Source organism: Natator depressus, chromosome 26, assembly GCF_965152275.1.
Source record: "Natator depressus isolate rNatDep1 chromosome 26, rNatDep2.hap1, whole genome shotgun sequence".
NCBI lineage: Eukaryota > Metazoa > Chordata > Testudines > Cheloniidae > Natator > Natator depressus.
This window is the reverse complement of record NC_134259.1, coordinates 13,945,784-13,960,880: the sequence shown is the minus strand read 5'-3', so window position 1 is coordinate 13,960,880 and position 15,097 is coordinate 13,945,784. Positions and strand designations below refer to the sequence as shown.

At 55.4% G+C, this 15,097-nt stretch overlaps 1 protein-coding gene across 1 annotated transcript; it reads left to right on the top strand.

Annotated features, from left to right (window-relative positions):
* Positions 1-255: 255 nt before the first annotated feature.
* DUSP2 (dual specificity phosphatase 2) lies at positions 256-5,333 on the top strand. The gene is made up of 4 exons (XM_074940238.1): positions 256-643; positions 1,987-2,120; positions 2,818-3,037; positions 3,853-5,333. Exons 1-4 carry the CDS (start codon positions 256-258, stop codon positions 4,065-4,067), a joined length of 957 nt encoding a protein of 318 aa, XP_074796339.1. The 3' UTR covers positions 4,068-5,333.
* Positions 5,334-15,097: the final 9,764 nt, after the last annotated feature.

The following is a 15,097-nucleotide window of genomic DNA, read 5'->3' as shown; positions in this document are numbered from 1 at the left end:
CGCCCTGCTCCGGACCCTGCGCTCGCTGCCCGGCCCTGCCCCGTGCGCCCTGCTCCGGACCCTGCGCTCACTACCCGGCCGTGCCCCGTGCGCCCTGCTCCGGACCCTGCGCTGCGCTCAGTGCCCGGCCGTGCCCCGTGCGCCCTGCTCCGGACCCTGCGCTCACTACCCGGCCGTGCCCCGTGCGCCCTGCTCCGGACCCTGCGCCGCCCCCCGAAATTGGAGTGGGCGCATCCCCCAGCCTCAGCCGCAGCCATGGTGATGGAGGAGGTGCTGCAGCTGGAGAGCGCGGAGCTCGCCAGGCTGCTCCGCGAGCCCGAGGAAGCCGGGCGCACCCTGGTGCTGGACTGCCGGCCCTTCCTCGCCTACTGCCAGGCTCACCTGCTGGACTCGCGCCCGGTGCGCTGGAACGGGCTGCTGCGCCGCAGATCCCGCGGCCGAGCCGGCGTCAGCCTGGACTGGCTCGTCCCGGACAGGGCGCTGCTGGGGCGGCTCCGCAGAGGCGAGCTGTCCCGCCTGGTGGTGCTGGACGAGGCCAGCGGCTCGGTGCTGGCTCTGCGGGCGGACAGCCTGGCCAGGCTGCTCCTCAACTCCCTGCTGCTGGAGGCCAGAGCCAGGCCCACGCTCATCTACCTGCTCCGAGGTAAAGGCACCTTCCCCTAGGGGCTCGCCTGTGGGCACCCAGCACCCCCACCCGGAGAGCATCCCCCCCCCCGGGAAAACAGCGCGCACCCCCCTCCACCAGGAGAGCACCCCCGCCCTGGGAGAACACCACGCACCCCCCCCCCACCAGGAGAGCACTCCCACCAACCCACCCACCCCGGAGAACAACGAATGCACCCCCACATACCATGAGAGCACCCCCACTAACCCTGGGAGAACACCCCCGCCCTGGGAGAACACCACGCACCCCCACCACCCACCCACCAGGAGAGCACTCCCACCAACCCACCCACCCCGGAGAACAACGAATGCACCCCCACATACCATGAGAGCACCCCCACTAACCCTGGGAGAGCACCCCCGCCCTGGGAGAACACCACGCACGCCCCCCCAACCCACCAGGAGAGCACTCCCACCAACCCACCCACCCCCGGAGAACAACGAATGCACCCCCACATACCATGAGAGCACCCCCACTAACCCTGGGAGAACACCCCCCACCAGGAGAGCACCCCCACCCTGGGAGAACACCATGCACCCCCCCACCCACCCGGAGAGCACTCCCACCAAGCTACCCACCCCTGGAGAACAATGAATGCACCCCCACATACCATGAGAGCACCCCCACTAACCCTGGGAGAACACCCCCCCCCACCAGGAGGGCACACACACTCACAGGATCACACACAAACTCACTCCTAACAGTACCACCACTTCACACACATAAGAAATGGCACATAAACACAATACCACACACGTTCCCAGCAAGACACACTCTAACTAGCACCCCGCAAACTTACAGGCACTCGCAAACTCTCTCGCACACAGCACCGACTTCCACTCCTACACACACACACACACACTACAACCAGAAATCTTCTCTGCCTCTCTCTCACACAATGGCAAACTCAGGCCTCCCTCTCTCCCACATTCAAATACACAAATTCAGCACCACACCTGCAGCCCATCACACTCACTGAGCAGCTCACACTACTCCTCAGTGCTATAAAAGTACACACGGAAGGGCTGAAGGAGACATGGTTTGTACATGGCTCCTGCCCCCAGCTTGGGAGGCCCTGGAGAGAGGCCCCCCCGCTCCCGCTGGCTTGAGATTACAAGCTGCCATAGCGAACCCCTTTTTAAAATGCATTTTCAGCACACAAATGCCGGCCCACGCCCCGGGCACATCTGCATAAGACCTTTCTGCCTGTTATTCCCAGCGGCTTCCGCGCCTCTTTAACTGACCCTGGCACACCTGTCCTGCGCTGGTGCTGAGCGGCGATGACATTAACGCGGTGGGTCTTGCTGGTGTGTTCTTTGCAGGGGGTTTTGATGGTTTCCAAGCCCGCTTTCCAGAGCTGTGCTCTGAGCCACCGCCTCCTCCTGCCTCCTTGCCAGCCCTGATAGACCCCAAGGACGACAGTAACACCAGAACCATCACTCCTTTCTACGACCAGGTACATTTCCCCGACTTCATCAGCAATGCGACAAACTTGGGCTGGGAGGTTGATCTACAGCAATCACCCCCCCCATCCCAAAGGCAGACACCCCAGAGCCCATGAACGTGTATTACAGGGCCAAATTCTGATAGTCTTACTCCTCCTGAACGCTCTCCTAAACGCCGAGGGGCCCGCTGAGGTTGGTATTCTTGGGCGAAGGTGTTACTCAGCTGGAGTAAGGGGATCAGAATCGGGCACCACACTGATAAGTCATTAATTCTGTTTGAGGGCCTGTCCTTGATCCCATTTCAGAAAATGGGCGTTTTGCCAAAGCCTCCAACAGCATCAGGATCTGTCCTTGGGCGTGTATCTGGCCAAACATCTGTCAGCAGGATTTGTGGGGCTCGCAGATTAAATTAATTGTGAACTGACCTTGGTTTTTGGCCAAGGTCAAGTGCAGGGTCTGTTGTGAGCTCGCTCCCAGAAAAGTCATCTGTCCAGGCACTAATCTAATCTGTCCGTCTGTCTGATCTCCTGATATCACTGCTGGAGTAGCACTCCGGTCCAGCAGAGATGAGGGGCATATGAGTACAGACAGAGACAGCTCCAGGTGATTTCAAGGCGAACTGGGGTCCTGTCTCCAGGGGCGCGTAAAGCTGTGAAATCAACCCAGAGGAGGAAGGTCTCACGTTGTCTTTATTCTTCTGATTTCTAGGGTGGCCCTGTGGAGATCTTGCCATTCCTCTACTTGGGCAGCTGCTACCACTCCTCCAACAAGGAGGTGCTGGAGTCCTTGGGCATCACAGCCGTGCTCAACGTCTCCGCCAGCTGCCCCAACCATTTTGAGGGGCAGTTTCGTTACAAGAGCATCCCCGTGGAGGACAACCACATGGCCGAGATCAGCATCTGGTTCCAGGAGGCCATTGGCTTTATTGGTAAGCATGAGATCAGTCATTAGTGCAGCCATTGCCCCTTGCAGCCCTACTGACGCCCTCGTCCAGAGTCTCACGTAGGGCTCAACCGAGGCTCATTGAAAGGAGCAGGAGCCCTTCCATTGACTTCAGTCGGGTCTGGATTAGGCCCATAGGCTCTGGGCAGGGCGCAATATTAACCCCCTGCAGCCCTTGCTCTAGAGGGAGAACTTTGGTTTGCCAGGATCCAGTCCAGCCATGTGGCTCAGGTCCAACACTGTCAGAGTCCCCTTCCTGCTCCACCTGGCCCCATTTCCTCCCCTGGGGGCAATGCCCCAGGAAAAGCAATGGCTCTTACACAATGCCTTAAAGCCAAACAGGTCAGGGCCTGATTCCCCTCTCACAGACACTGGAGCAAATCAGGAGGAATTTCAGTGACATCAGTGGGGTTACACTGGTGTAAGTGAGAGCAGAATCAGGCCCAGGAGCTCTGCTGGATCAGTGCCCAGCAAGGAGGAGAGGAGTGAGTTTTGGGGCCAAGAGCCCTGCACTGGGGTCAGCCTGCCCTGGACTTCAGCCACTTACATCTAGGGACTCTTGGCCTGGGCATCTCCAATGAGCCAGCCTGTGGGGCAGGCTGCACGGAGCGTTCGGCCCCTGGCTGTGGGGAAGGGGGATCTCCAGAGAAACTAGTGGGAGAGTCTGGGTTTAACGGGCCCGGCCCTGGGGGTTTACTGGAGGGTTCTGAGTGCAAGCGGGGTGCAGTGCCCCAGGACAGGAGGTTCTCAGCCCAGGGGTCCTGCTGGAGCGCTCAGTGACCCTCTCTGCTTGCTCCATAGATTCCGTGAAGAGCAGCGGGGGGCGAGTGCTAGTCCACTGCCAGGCTGGCATCTCCCGCTCGGCCACCATCTGCCTGGCCTACCTGATCCAGACCCAACGGGTGCGCCTGGAGGAAGCCTTCGACTTCGTCAAGCAGCGCCGCGGGGTCATCTCGCCCAATTTTGGCTTCATGGGGCAGCTTCTGCAGTTCGAGACAGAGGTGCTGTGCCATTAGCAGCTGCCTAGCAGGCACCTTCTGCCCTCCGGAGCGGCCAAGGACATAGACTCACCGCGTGTTTCCGTTTACAGCCCCAAGGGGGTGCTCTACCCAAACAGTATCACTCGTGTATATTGCACTAAGACGCCAGAGGACACCCCTCTGCAACCTGTACATACATCTCAACCTCCCCGTGTTAAAGCCCCCACCCCCGTATGAATGCGGTGGACCCTTGAATGCGAAAAAAAGGAGTGAAGATGGGCAAGATGCAAAAAAAGGAGTGGAACTCTGCTTTTCCAGATGCACTGAGAGCAGCCAGGTGGCCTTGTTCCTCACACCGGGACGGGCCATTTTAAGGTTATGTCCACTTTGCCAACCCCCCCAGCCTCTCCCCAATCCTGGTCTTAAAAGAACACACAGTTGATTTGTCCCTATTGCTTTTCGGTGTGAAGTCATGGCAGGTAGCTTCAGAGCAATGCCATTTACGCTGTAAGTTAGGGCAAAGTGCTTCGTTTGTTTTTCAATGCGGCCCAATCCTGTTCCCATCGAGCAGGACCAGGGCTCATGTCAGGTAATTCAGTACATTGCTTGACCTTTTTTGATCCACAAATTTGTCCCCTTTCTGCTCCAAGGGACAGAAGGAAAGACGATAGTCCAAATTTTCTGCTGGGAAAAACTCCACTGAAGAACCCGCAGAGAATTTGGTCCCTTTGCTACCACCCCAGCAAAAATAAATGCCACAGTTTCTCCCTTGATTTCTCTTTTTCCACCCAAACTTCCATCTAGAGCCCTGTCTGAGCCATGCCACAGAGTTTAAAGGCTGATGCAGTGGGACTGGATTGGTGTCAGAGAGCAGCATTTGGTCTGCAGTGCTAAAAAAGAAGAGTTTAACCGTTTCCTTGGCCAGAGATCTTTCCTTGATCGACTCAGCCTCATTGACACAAAAAATCTACTCTGGCCCTGAGCGGCAAATATTCTGACTCATTATGAGCAGATTATACGAACGGTGGATTGTGATTGTCCACCAGGCCCCAGCCTCACTTCTGAGAGCCAATAGCCGTTCTTCTTTGCACCTGAAAACCCTCTGTAATTCACGCCCCACTCGTTTTTAAAATATACCGTGGAATTGGGTTGAGGAGAATTGATTGCAAATGATCCTGCCCTTCCTCTTGGATAATGTGAGCCTTGCACAGACACCCTCTCTCTCTCGGGGGAGAGGGTGGGTGCCCACCTCCCCGCAGAGATCTCCTCTTTTGAATGCACTGAGGGCCTGGATGAAACTTGCCAAGCCAAAGAACCCTCCTGGAGGGCTGACTTCCCCAGCAGAGCTGTCTCTGGCCCTGCAGAGCAATACAGGTTTGCGCACTTGCACCGGGAGGCAAACCTCGCGCGGCTGAAATTAATTTATACAGCTGTTGGCAGTGTTGCACTTTATATTTATATAATAACCCACCGAGTTGGTTTTAACGATGTTTCAATTAAATGCTGGTTTTTATATTGTTCTCCGAGTCTCTGAGCATCATTCTGCCGAGGCTATGGAGGGACTCACTGGACAAGGGGACGGGATGCTGCCTGAGAGCAACCACCTGCTGCTGTCACTGGTGTCCACACCTGCCACGAGCAGGCCCGAAAGGAGCAAGCTCAGCTCAGAGCACCTTGGCCCGATGTGCATTCCCTGTGTGCCAGGGCTTGGGGCAGCGGGTTTCAGTCCACCTTCCTCTCCTGCGGGCCTAGGGCCATGCAGGGGCCTCTGTGTCAGATCGAGCAGCCTCAGGGCTCCCACTGGGTACCTGCGTCTCTGCAGGGGGCATTCTGGGGAGGGCTGGGTGTCTGCCGAGTGGGTACCAAAGACCACCTCCTCCTTTAAGGGGGGAGGGATAGCTCAGTGGTTTGAGCAGTGGCCTGCTAAACCCAGGGTTGTGAGTTCAATCCTTGAGGGGGCCATTTGGGATCTGGGGCAAAAATTGGGGATCGGTCCTGCTTTGAGCAGCGGGTTGGACTAGATGACCTCCTGAGGTCCCTTCCAACCCTGATCTTCTATGATTCTGGTGGTCACGTCCACACTGGCCAGGGATCAGCATTGCCAGACTCTTTGATACCCTGGACTGCTACTTCTGAATCGGTACCTTGGCATGCTCATTCCTCGGTAGTTGCTAGGCAGGTGCCTACCTCGGAGTCTCCACGGCTGCCTGCGCTGTGCGTTGTGACTGCTGTCGGGGGTGTCTGGGGGTTGCTCCTATGCTGCCCGCGGAGGTCTGGCGTTAGCTGTGCCAGCAGGGCGCACCTTGCCGGTTTGGCAGCCCTCGCTGTGATTCATAAGGAAAGGCCACAGGATGGCTTTCGCGGCGAAGGCGCTTGGCCGGGTTTATTGTTGACAAAGTACAGTCCTAGCACCCCACAGAGTGTCACCGGGTACCAGGCTCTCTGGGGGGCAGTCGGGGTATAGCTGGGTGTCACTGGGTACCCGGGGCCTCTAGGGGGGCAGTCGGGGTCTAGCTGGGTGTCACTGGGTACCAGGGTCTCTGGGGGGCAGTCGGGGTCTAGCTGGGTGTCACTGGGTACCCGGGGTCTCTGGGGGGGCAGTCGGGGTCTAGCTGGGTGTCACTGGGTACCAGGGTCTCTGGGGGGCAGTCGGGGTCTAGCTGGGTATCACTGGGTACCCGGGGTCTCTGGGGGGCAGTCGCGGTATAGCTGGGTGTCACTGGGTACCAGGGTCTCTGGGGGGCAGTCGGGGTCTAGCTGGGTGTCACTGGGTACCAGGGTCTCTGGGGGGCAGTCGGGGTCTAGCTGGGTGTCACTGGGTACCCGGGGTCTCTGGGGGGGCAGTCGGGGTCTAGCTGGGTGTCACTGGGTACCAGGGTCTCTGGGGGGCAGTCGGGGTCTAGCTGGGTATCACTGGGTACCCGGGGTCTCTGGGGGGGCAGTCGGGGTATAGCTGGGTGTCACTGGGTACCCGGGGTCTCTGGGGGGGCAGTCGGGGTCTAGCTGGGTGTCACTGGGTACCCGGGGTCTCTAGGGGGGCAGTCGGGGCAATGCTGGGTATCACTGGGTACCCGGGGTCTCTGGGGGGGGCAGTCGGGGTCTAGCTGGGTGTCACTGGGTACCCGGGGTCTCTGGGGGGGCAGTCGGGGTCTAGCTGGGTGTCACTGGGTACCCGGGGTCTCTGGGGGGGCAGTCAGGGTATAGCTGGGTGTCACTGGGTACCCGGGGTCTCTGGGGGGGGCAGTCGGGGTCTAGCTGGGTGTCACTGGGTACCCGGGGTCTCTGGGGGGGCAGTCGGGGTCTAGCTGGGTGTCACTGGGTACCCGGGGTCTCTGGGGGGGCAGTCAGGGTATAGCTGGGTGTCACTGGGTACCCGGGGTCTCTGGGGGGGCAGTCGGGGTATAGCTGGGTGTCACTGGGTACCCGGGGTCTCTGGGGGGGCAGTCGGGGTCTAGCTGGGTGTCACTGGGTACCCAGGGTCTCTAGGGGGGCAGTCGGGGCAATGCTGGGGTGATGACAGTCAGTGGGTCGAACAGCCGCTGCTGGGTCTGTGCAAGGAGCTGCATGCTGAGGGATGCTGCTCTCGTTCTCAGAGGCATGATGCTGTTGGGCTCTTTGGCTCATGTTTTCCCTCTGTTGCCTGGCGCAGCCCAGCGCCCAGAAGTTGGTACCTTGTCTCTAAGGCCGTAGTCCCTAAACTTTTCAGGGTCACCCCCCCACCCTGTTACCCTGTCTGCATCCCCCTAACCCAGGCCTGGGATGTGGGGCAGGGGAGTAAGGGGGGCGAGGCTGGGATCACAGTTGGGGGCAGGTCAGGGGCTGGGAGCGGGGCCAGGAACTGATCTGGGGCCAGGGTCCCACGGTGGGGGCGGGGCAGAGCAGAGCTGGGAGCGGAGTGGGGCTGGGTGGCACTCTCTCCCTGCCCCCCCATGGGGGCTGGTCTGGGCCCCGCTGCATCCCACCGAACTTTCCTCCGCACCCACCTAGCTGGAGAGGTGCTCGAGTTTGGGAACTGCCTCCCCAGAGGGGGCGCGCCCCACAGTGTGGGGACCTCTGCTAAGGAAAGAGATCCCCTGCGTCTGCCCACCTTGCTCTGCAGGCTGCCGGTCTCAGCCTAGCTGGCGTGGAATTTGACTGCCCCTTGGTGGCAGGAAGGGGCTTTCAGCGTTTGCATCAAGGTGCAAGTCCAGGACAGTCTCAATGTCATAGAAAAGGGCTGGGGGGTTGGCGGGGGGTGGGGGTGTCTCTCAGTCTCTCCTGGTGAAGCTGTTCCACTTTGTATAAAGAATTATATATTCATTGGAGGAGGGGCTTGAAGCTGGGTATCCCACCCGAGTGCCCTGCCCACTGGGCTACTGAGTCAATCTCTCCGCTTGCCCTGGGATGTTTCTTTATTTGTACAAAGTGGAACAGCCCGGAACTGCCAGCCTGCTGGTGGTCCCAGATCTGCCCTGGGAGGGGGAGACCCGGGTTCTCCTTCCTGCTCTGACTCAAGCAAAGTGGGGATGTGGATCAGCGTCTCCCCATTCTCGAAGAGTGCTCCAGCCACGGCTGCCCTGGGCCGCCAGCCAGGCCGCTCCAGAACTCCCAGTCTGATCACCGGGCCAGGGGAGGCGTGCTCCGAGCACCCTTGCTGCGCCAGGCCTTGCAGACAAGGGAGGCAGGGGATCACTGAGTCTGAGAAACCAACCGGGCTTAGGGATTAGCCAGGCACCAGGGTGCACAGCAGCATGTGTCTCTAGGCAGCTTTGTGCACGGAAATGTAGGGCCAGCTTCACAAAGGGACTTAGGTGCCTAACTGCCACTTTAGGCACCTAAGTCCCCAACTCCCCGCTCAGCTGCTGCTGAACCCTACAGTGCTCAGCCCTGGGGGGGGCGCGAGACCAGCCGCTCTTTGGGCCGGGGACGAAATGGCAGCGAAAGCGGTCAGTGGGCACTGGCTCCGGCCCCCAGTACCCTGGCCCTCCCAGAGCCAGGCCAACTCCAGAAGGAGAGGAGAGGGCTCCACGAGGACATACATGCGGTGCCAGGCCCTGCCCTTAGGGACATTCTGGTTCTGCCCCCATGAGAGGCCCCTGGCCCGAGTCTCCCCTCTGCCTGCCTTTGAAAAGGATTCAAACAGGGGTCTGCCACCTTTCGGGTGCATGCTCTAACCACTAGGCTAGGGGACATTGTGGTGTGGGGGCTCCCTCAGTCTCTCCTACTGAAGCTGTTGTACTGAGGATAAATATTGAAAGCGTCAGTGGGCAAGAGGCCGGATCCACCACATCCTGGCAGTGTGCACTGACCACCAGGCTACAGAGTCATTCTCATGTTTGTTCTTTCTCTCTCTCTCTCTCTCTGGACCAAGACTTCTGGGGATCTTCCATTAGCCAGCTTAGGTGGGGAGCTTGTCCATAGTGTGGGTCTGTCCATCCCTGCAGTGCTTCCCATCGTGTGTCTGTATGCATCTGTGTGTTCCTGCCGTGCTTTTTTGCTCGTGTGTGATTGTGCGTCCAATCACTGTTGTGGTGTGAGTGTGTCGCTCTTCAGGAGCGTTGGTTTGTGCCCTGGCAGTGGGTATGTGAATGTGGCTGCAGTGCACTCGGTTTTACTTACGTCAGTGTCACTCTGCAGTGTGTTTGCATGCTGATGTGCGTGTGTGGAGGAGATGTGAGCTGGCCATGAACAAGTCGGGGGGGCGGGGGGTGGGGGGTGAGGTTCTGGACCAGCCTCCCAAAAGCAGTTGTTGGAGTCGGAGCTGGACGAATGTAGGAGTGTGATTGTAGGACGGGTACTTGTGATGGTGGGAGGCAGGGCTCACTTCTGGTCCATGTCTTATGTTCCTAAAAGCTCATGCTACAGGCTTGCAGCCGGCCACTGGCAAAGGTCAGGAAGGGAAAAGGATTTTTTAAATCTCTTTGCTCTGAAGTATTAGGGATGGCCACGGCTGGAGACGGGACACTGAACTGGGCGGGCCAGGCACGGAGCATTCTTTCTCTCCGGTGCTTGGCTGGGCTGGTTCTTGCTCACATGGTCAGGGTCTCGCTGATTGTCATATGTGGGGCTGGGAAGGAATTTTCTCCCAGGTCAGATTGGCAGGGATCTGGGGGGCGGGTTCACCTTCCTCAGCAGCATGTGGGTGGGTTCACTTGCCAGGATTATCGGGATGAATCTCATTTAATAATTCCCTGCCATCGCAGGGAACTCGGGCACTGGGGCACCTCAGACCCTCCTATTCTCTTCCTGGGGCACATCACAGTCTAGTCTCCTGTGGGCTGTAACGCTTTAAACTAATTTTGGTTGTTGGGTACTGTGTGGGTGCTGGGTAGCCTGTGACACACTCGTGGCCAGACTAGATGATCTGGTAGTCACTTCTGGCCTTCGACTCTATGGTTATCTCTGCACTGGGACCCCATGAGGTGGGAGGGTCCCAGAGCCTGAGCTCCAGCCCAAACCTGAATGTCTACACCTCAATTTTACAGCCCCGTAGCCCAAACCCCGCCCCACGAGCCCAAGTCAGCTGGCACTGGCCAGCCACGGGTGTTTTATTGCAGTGTAGATAGACCTTAGATGTATGTGCAATGTGTTATAGTGAGTTTGCAGCTATAGGGAAGATATATGCTGCTATCCCTGCAGTGTGTGTGTGTAGCAGTCTCTTATTGTTGTTCTGTGGGCTCTGTACAATGGGTTAATTGATCATCCCTTAATGAGAGGGCCAGTTCCAGGTGTGCCTCTCACCTGTCCCCTATATAAAGATTCACAGGGGCCCAGTGCTCTGAGTAGGTTGTGTGTTAGTTGTCTAAGTGTGTGGTGCATCATAGTGGTTGCTGGCCCTTTGGATTTCCTCCTTTGCCATGGGTTTGCCTTTTGGCATTTGGCCTATATTCATAGGTCTTATCTGGGTAGCAGAAGGTAAGGGAATATTCTGCCTGTTCCATAAAGATGTTGGCTTTTTCCTGTGTCACCATTAACAGCTTCTGCTCTTGCTCTGTTGAGGATAGCTCTAGGGAAAATGGGAAAGCCCCAGAGCATGGTTAAGGCTCTGCTTAAGCAGGCCCCCTAAGCTGCAAACCTGTAACTTCACTACATAATGCAATGTTTAGAGCCTCAGTGCTCTCTGCCTTTGTAAATCAGTAATGGACCAGCAAGGAGCGGGTGCTGGGCATGCCTCACCCTTGAGTTTGCTGATTGGCTTGGAGATGCTCTAGTGTCTCTGTAGATCACAGAGTAAATGTCAGCTGAGAACTCCCATGTTGGTGCTGGAGCTACTTCAAAAGCTGAGTCTAATTGAGCTGGGATCTGCTAGGGAGATGGGCTCACAAGCGGCTTTCTGCTAATGAAGTGACATCTAGTGATTGGAGCAGAGCTGCCCACTTAGGATGATGGGGAAGCTTAATTAGAGAAGCTGCTGGGCTCTACAGTACAGGCCCAGAGAGTTTAGGGACACCTGTCTGGGTCTGTGCCTTTAATGAAGGACTGTCTCACTTTACTCTGGGTTTTGCCTAAAGAGTAAGATGTAAGGGTGGCTTCCTTTGAGAAGAATCACACTGGGTAGCTCATAAGATCTATTTTCTAATAATACTATATTGGAAGCTTTTGTCTTATTAGTGATTTCATCCCCTCCTATTTTTGCAAGCTCTACTCTACCAATTTTGCTAGGGTTTGGTTAAAGGAAACAACCTAGGTGTTCCTCCTTGAGCCCAGAAGCTGTTAAATGTATCTAACTAGAGCTATGGCTTGTCTAGCTCTCAGCAGGTGATCTCTGTTCAAGGGGGTCCATCTACCCTGCTCCAAATGGGAACTCTGAGTAATACTAGCCAGAGAGCAAGAGCTGTACTGCTTTAAACATCAGGGCTTTGTTCTTTTAAAGACTATACAGGTGGGATCCATGGAGGGACTTAAGTATGGCAATGCTGAGTGTCCTGTGACCTGGGGGCAGCCTAGAGTTTACTTCATTGTCCTAGTTAAAAGCCCAACTCTCCTAGAAAAGCACCTGGAGACACAGCATTCAATCAGGATTTTCAGCAAGGATTGCACAGGGTCAAACTCCCCTTCCCCCCCCAAATTTAAGAATTAAGTACTGACTTCATAAAATATGAAAAACATAAAAAAAAATTACAACCTAACATGACTATTTTATAACCAACATATATTATCTTCTCTTTAGGTTAAATTTGTTTTCTTTATGTATAACTGGTCCGTCCCCACAAACACAGTAAGAAGAAACTGTCACCAAAAGCTTAAGTTGAGTTCACCTGGGTCTGTTAGTCTTTGATCACTAAACCTATAGAGCCTGCTGAGTCAAAAGCAACTGCTTCCCTCCATTTGCTTGTAGAAATTTTCAGCTGGAATCCATGCAGACTCCTCTGAAATAACCCTTTGAGTTAGTTGGCTGCTAAGCGATTAACCAGCCACTGAGTTAATCATATAGATTTTTTTAAAAAGCTTGCATGAAATACAAAATTAATGTCAAAATAAATGACCCTCCCCCATCAAATTTAAATAAGAGGAAAGCTGGTGAATTGTACTAGTTGAGCCCATTTAACTAAAACAGTTTGGCTAAAATCAAACCTTTAACGTACACTCTTAAAATTCCTGTAATCAACAGTGCTAGGGCTTCCCTGGCAGAGGGCTAACAATCCCTAGCCTGCTGCAAAGTGCTTCAGAGTTCGGGAAAACCGCCTGCGTCCTGCTGCTGAGCTTGGCTTCTCCCAACCTATGCTGGGCACGTGGCCTCTGGCAAACCAGCTGCCCTGACTGGCCACCCTCATGGCAGCGGTACCCAAAACTACCACCCCCTCCATTCCAGAAACTTCTGAATGTGGTGAGCTAATTGTGCATCTGCCTAGCCACAATGAACTGGACCCAGCTCCTTCCTCTCTGAGACATCTCCCTATTAGGCAGGATGTGGGTTACAAGAGCACCTTGGAAATCAAGGAGCCACACGGATCCCCAAAGCCGAGTCAGGTGCCTAAGCTCCCTGTGATCTCTTGTGCGAGAGGTGCCTAAGAAGGGGCTCCATGAAGGCCAGCCCACTAGGTAGGGAGCTGCCTAAGCTAGTCAATGAGATGCTGATTACAGCAGTGCATGGGGTGTCTGGTTCTGCACAAGCCACCACTGTGGAGCCAGGTGGTTTAGGCCCCTGCTTTGGCCCCCCCTCCACAGCAGGAGAGGTGTGATGCCCCTTTCCACCTTAACTCTTAGCCCAGTGGCTAGAGTGTTCTCCTGGCACATGGGAGACTCAGGTTCAATTCCCCCTTTGCCTGATGGTGGGACAGGGGAGCACTCTCCCTGCTAAACTGTGGGATGTCCCTCAGAGTCTCCTGTTGAATCCCTTCCCAGGCCCAGTCACGCTCCATTCCCAGAATGGGTCTCCCAAGTGGGCACCCTAACCAGCAGCTTGGCCTGGTGGTGGGGAGGTGGCTCAGCCTGGCTTGGGGGAGCAGGGCGGCAGGCTAGCCTCCCTGAAGGGGGGTTCACCCACTGATTGTGTAGGATTTGAACAAGGGTCTCCATTTTCCTCCACATTGGCCAGAATTTGAATGGGGCTGGACCTAGCAAGCAGCCTCTGAGCATGCCTGACACATGATGCCTGGCTTGTGAATCGCTCTAAGGTTTAGGTGCCCACATGCTTGGGGGGAGGCAGCCGTGTGTGACGTGCCCTGAGGCAGGAACGTGGGTGCTGAGGCACTTACAGGGTTTGGCAGGAGTTTTGTGGATTGCAACAGTGCCGAACTTGGGACTGAAGCACCCAAGGCTGAGCATTTAGATGCCCAAGTAGCCTTGTGGATCTGGGCCTAAACATCTGTCTCTTGACTAGCTGCCGACTTGCCTCTTGCTAATGTTAGTAACTTAACCTTGCGGTGTGCCTCCATCTCCCTAATGAGGCTGAATGCCTAGCACTTGGGGCAATGGCAGATCCTAGAGGGGCTCGAGGAAGTGACTGAACATAATGAGGAAGGAGCTTTGACTCTCCTGGTGTAAAATGCCCCACAACTCTCAGGGATTTCCCTCGGATGGTGAGCCCTAAGCTTAGCTACCTTTACAAAGTTCTATATATAAAAGCAGCTGGATAGCTTCATTCTTCAAACTCTGAACCTTATCTCCTGACTCTGCTTGATGTTTCTGAATCTCCTGGGCACTAGTGATATCTAGCTGCTCCCTGCTGAGTGGATGTGGTGCAAATGAATCCTCACTAAACAGCAGCTAACCAGGGCCACTGAAATACTTCCTTAGTGGTTGAGTGCTATGCACTGAATGTGTGGGCTCTGGAGCATCTGTCAGGGATGGTCAAAATCCAGGGCTTTTCCAAAGGACTTGGCACATTGCTTTGAGACTTCACCAGCAGCTCCTCTTGTGACCTGTTTCAGAGTAGCAGCTGTTAGTCTGTATCCACAAAAACCAGGAAGTCTTGTGGCACCTTAGACTAACAAATTTATTAGAGCACAAGCTTTTGTGGGCTACAGCCCACTTCACTGGATGCATAGAATGGAACATAGAGTAAGAAGATTTATATAAACACACTGGAAGTTGCCATACAAACTGTAAGAGGCTAATTAAGATGAGCTATTATCAGCAGGGGGGAAAAAACTTTTGTAGTGATAATGAAGATGGTCCATTTAGACAGTTCACAAGAAGGTGGGAGGATATTTCCCTGTGTTAAGTATCCTCCCACCTTCTTGTGAACTGTCTAAATGGGCATCTTCATTATCACTACAAAAGTTTTTCCCCCCCCTGCTGATAATAGCTCATCTTAATTAGCCTCTTACAGTTTGTATGGCAACTTCCAGAGTAAGATTATTTATATACACACACTATGTTCCATTGTATGCATACAATGAAGTGGACTGTAGCCCACAAAAGCTTATGCTCTAGAGACTAACAAATTTATTAAGGTGCCACATGTCCTCCTGTTCTTGTGACCTGGGCACTCCAGGGGTGAGACCTTCCAAGAGTTGGAATGGAGGCTCCTGGTGTCTAGAGGCAGCCTTGGTAAAAGTGACAACAAGCTGTGAGAACAGCATGCACCTGACAAATCTGGCCTGTACTGCTCCGAGCTGTCTGCCTTTCCTGGCTCCAGTGGG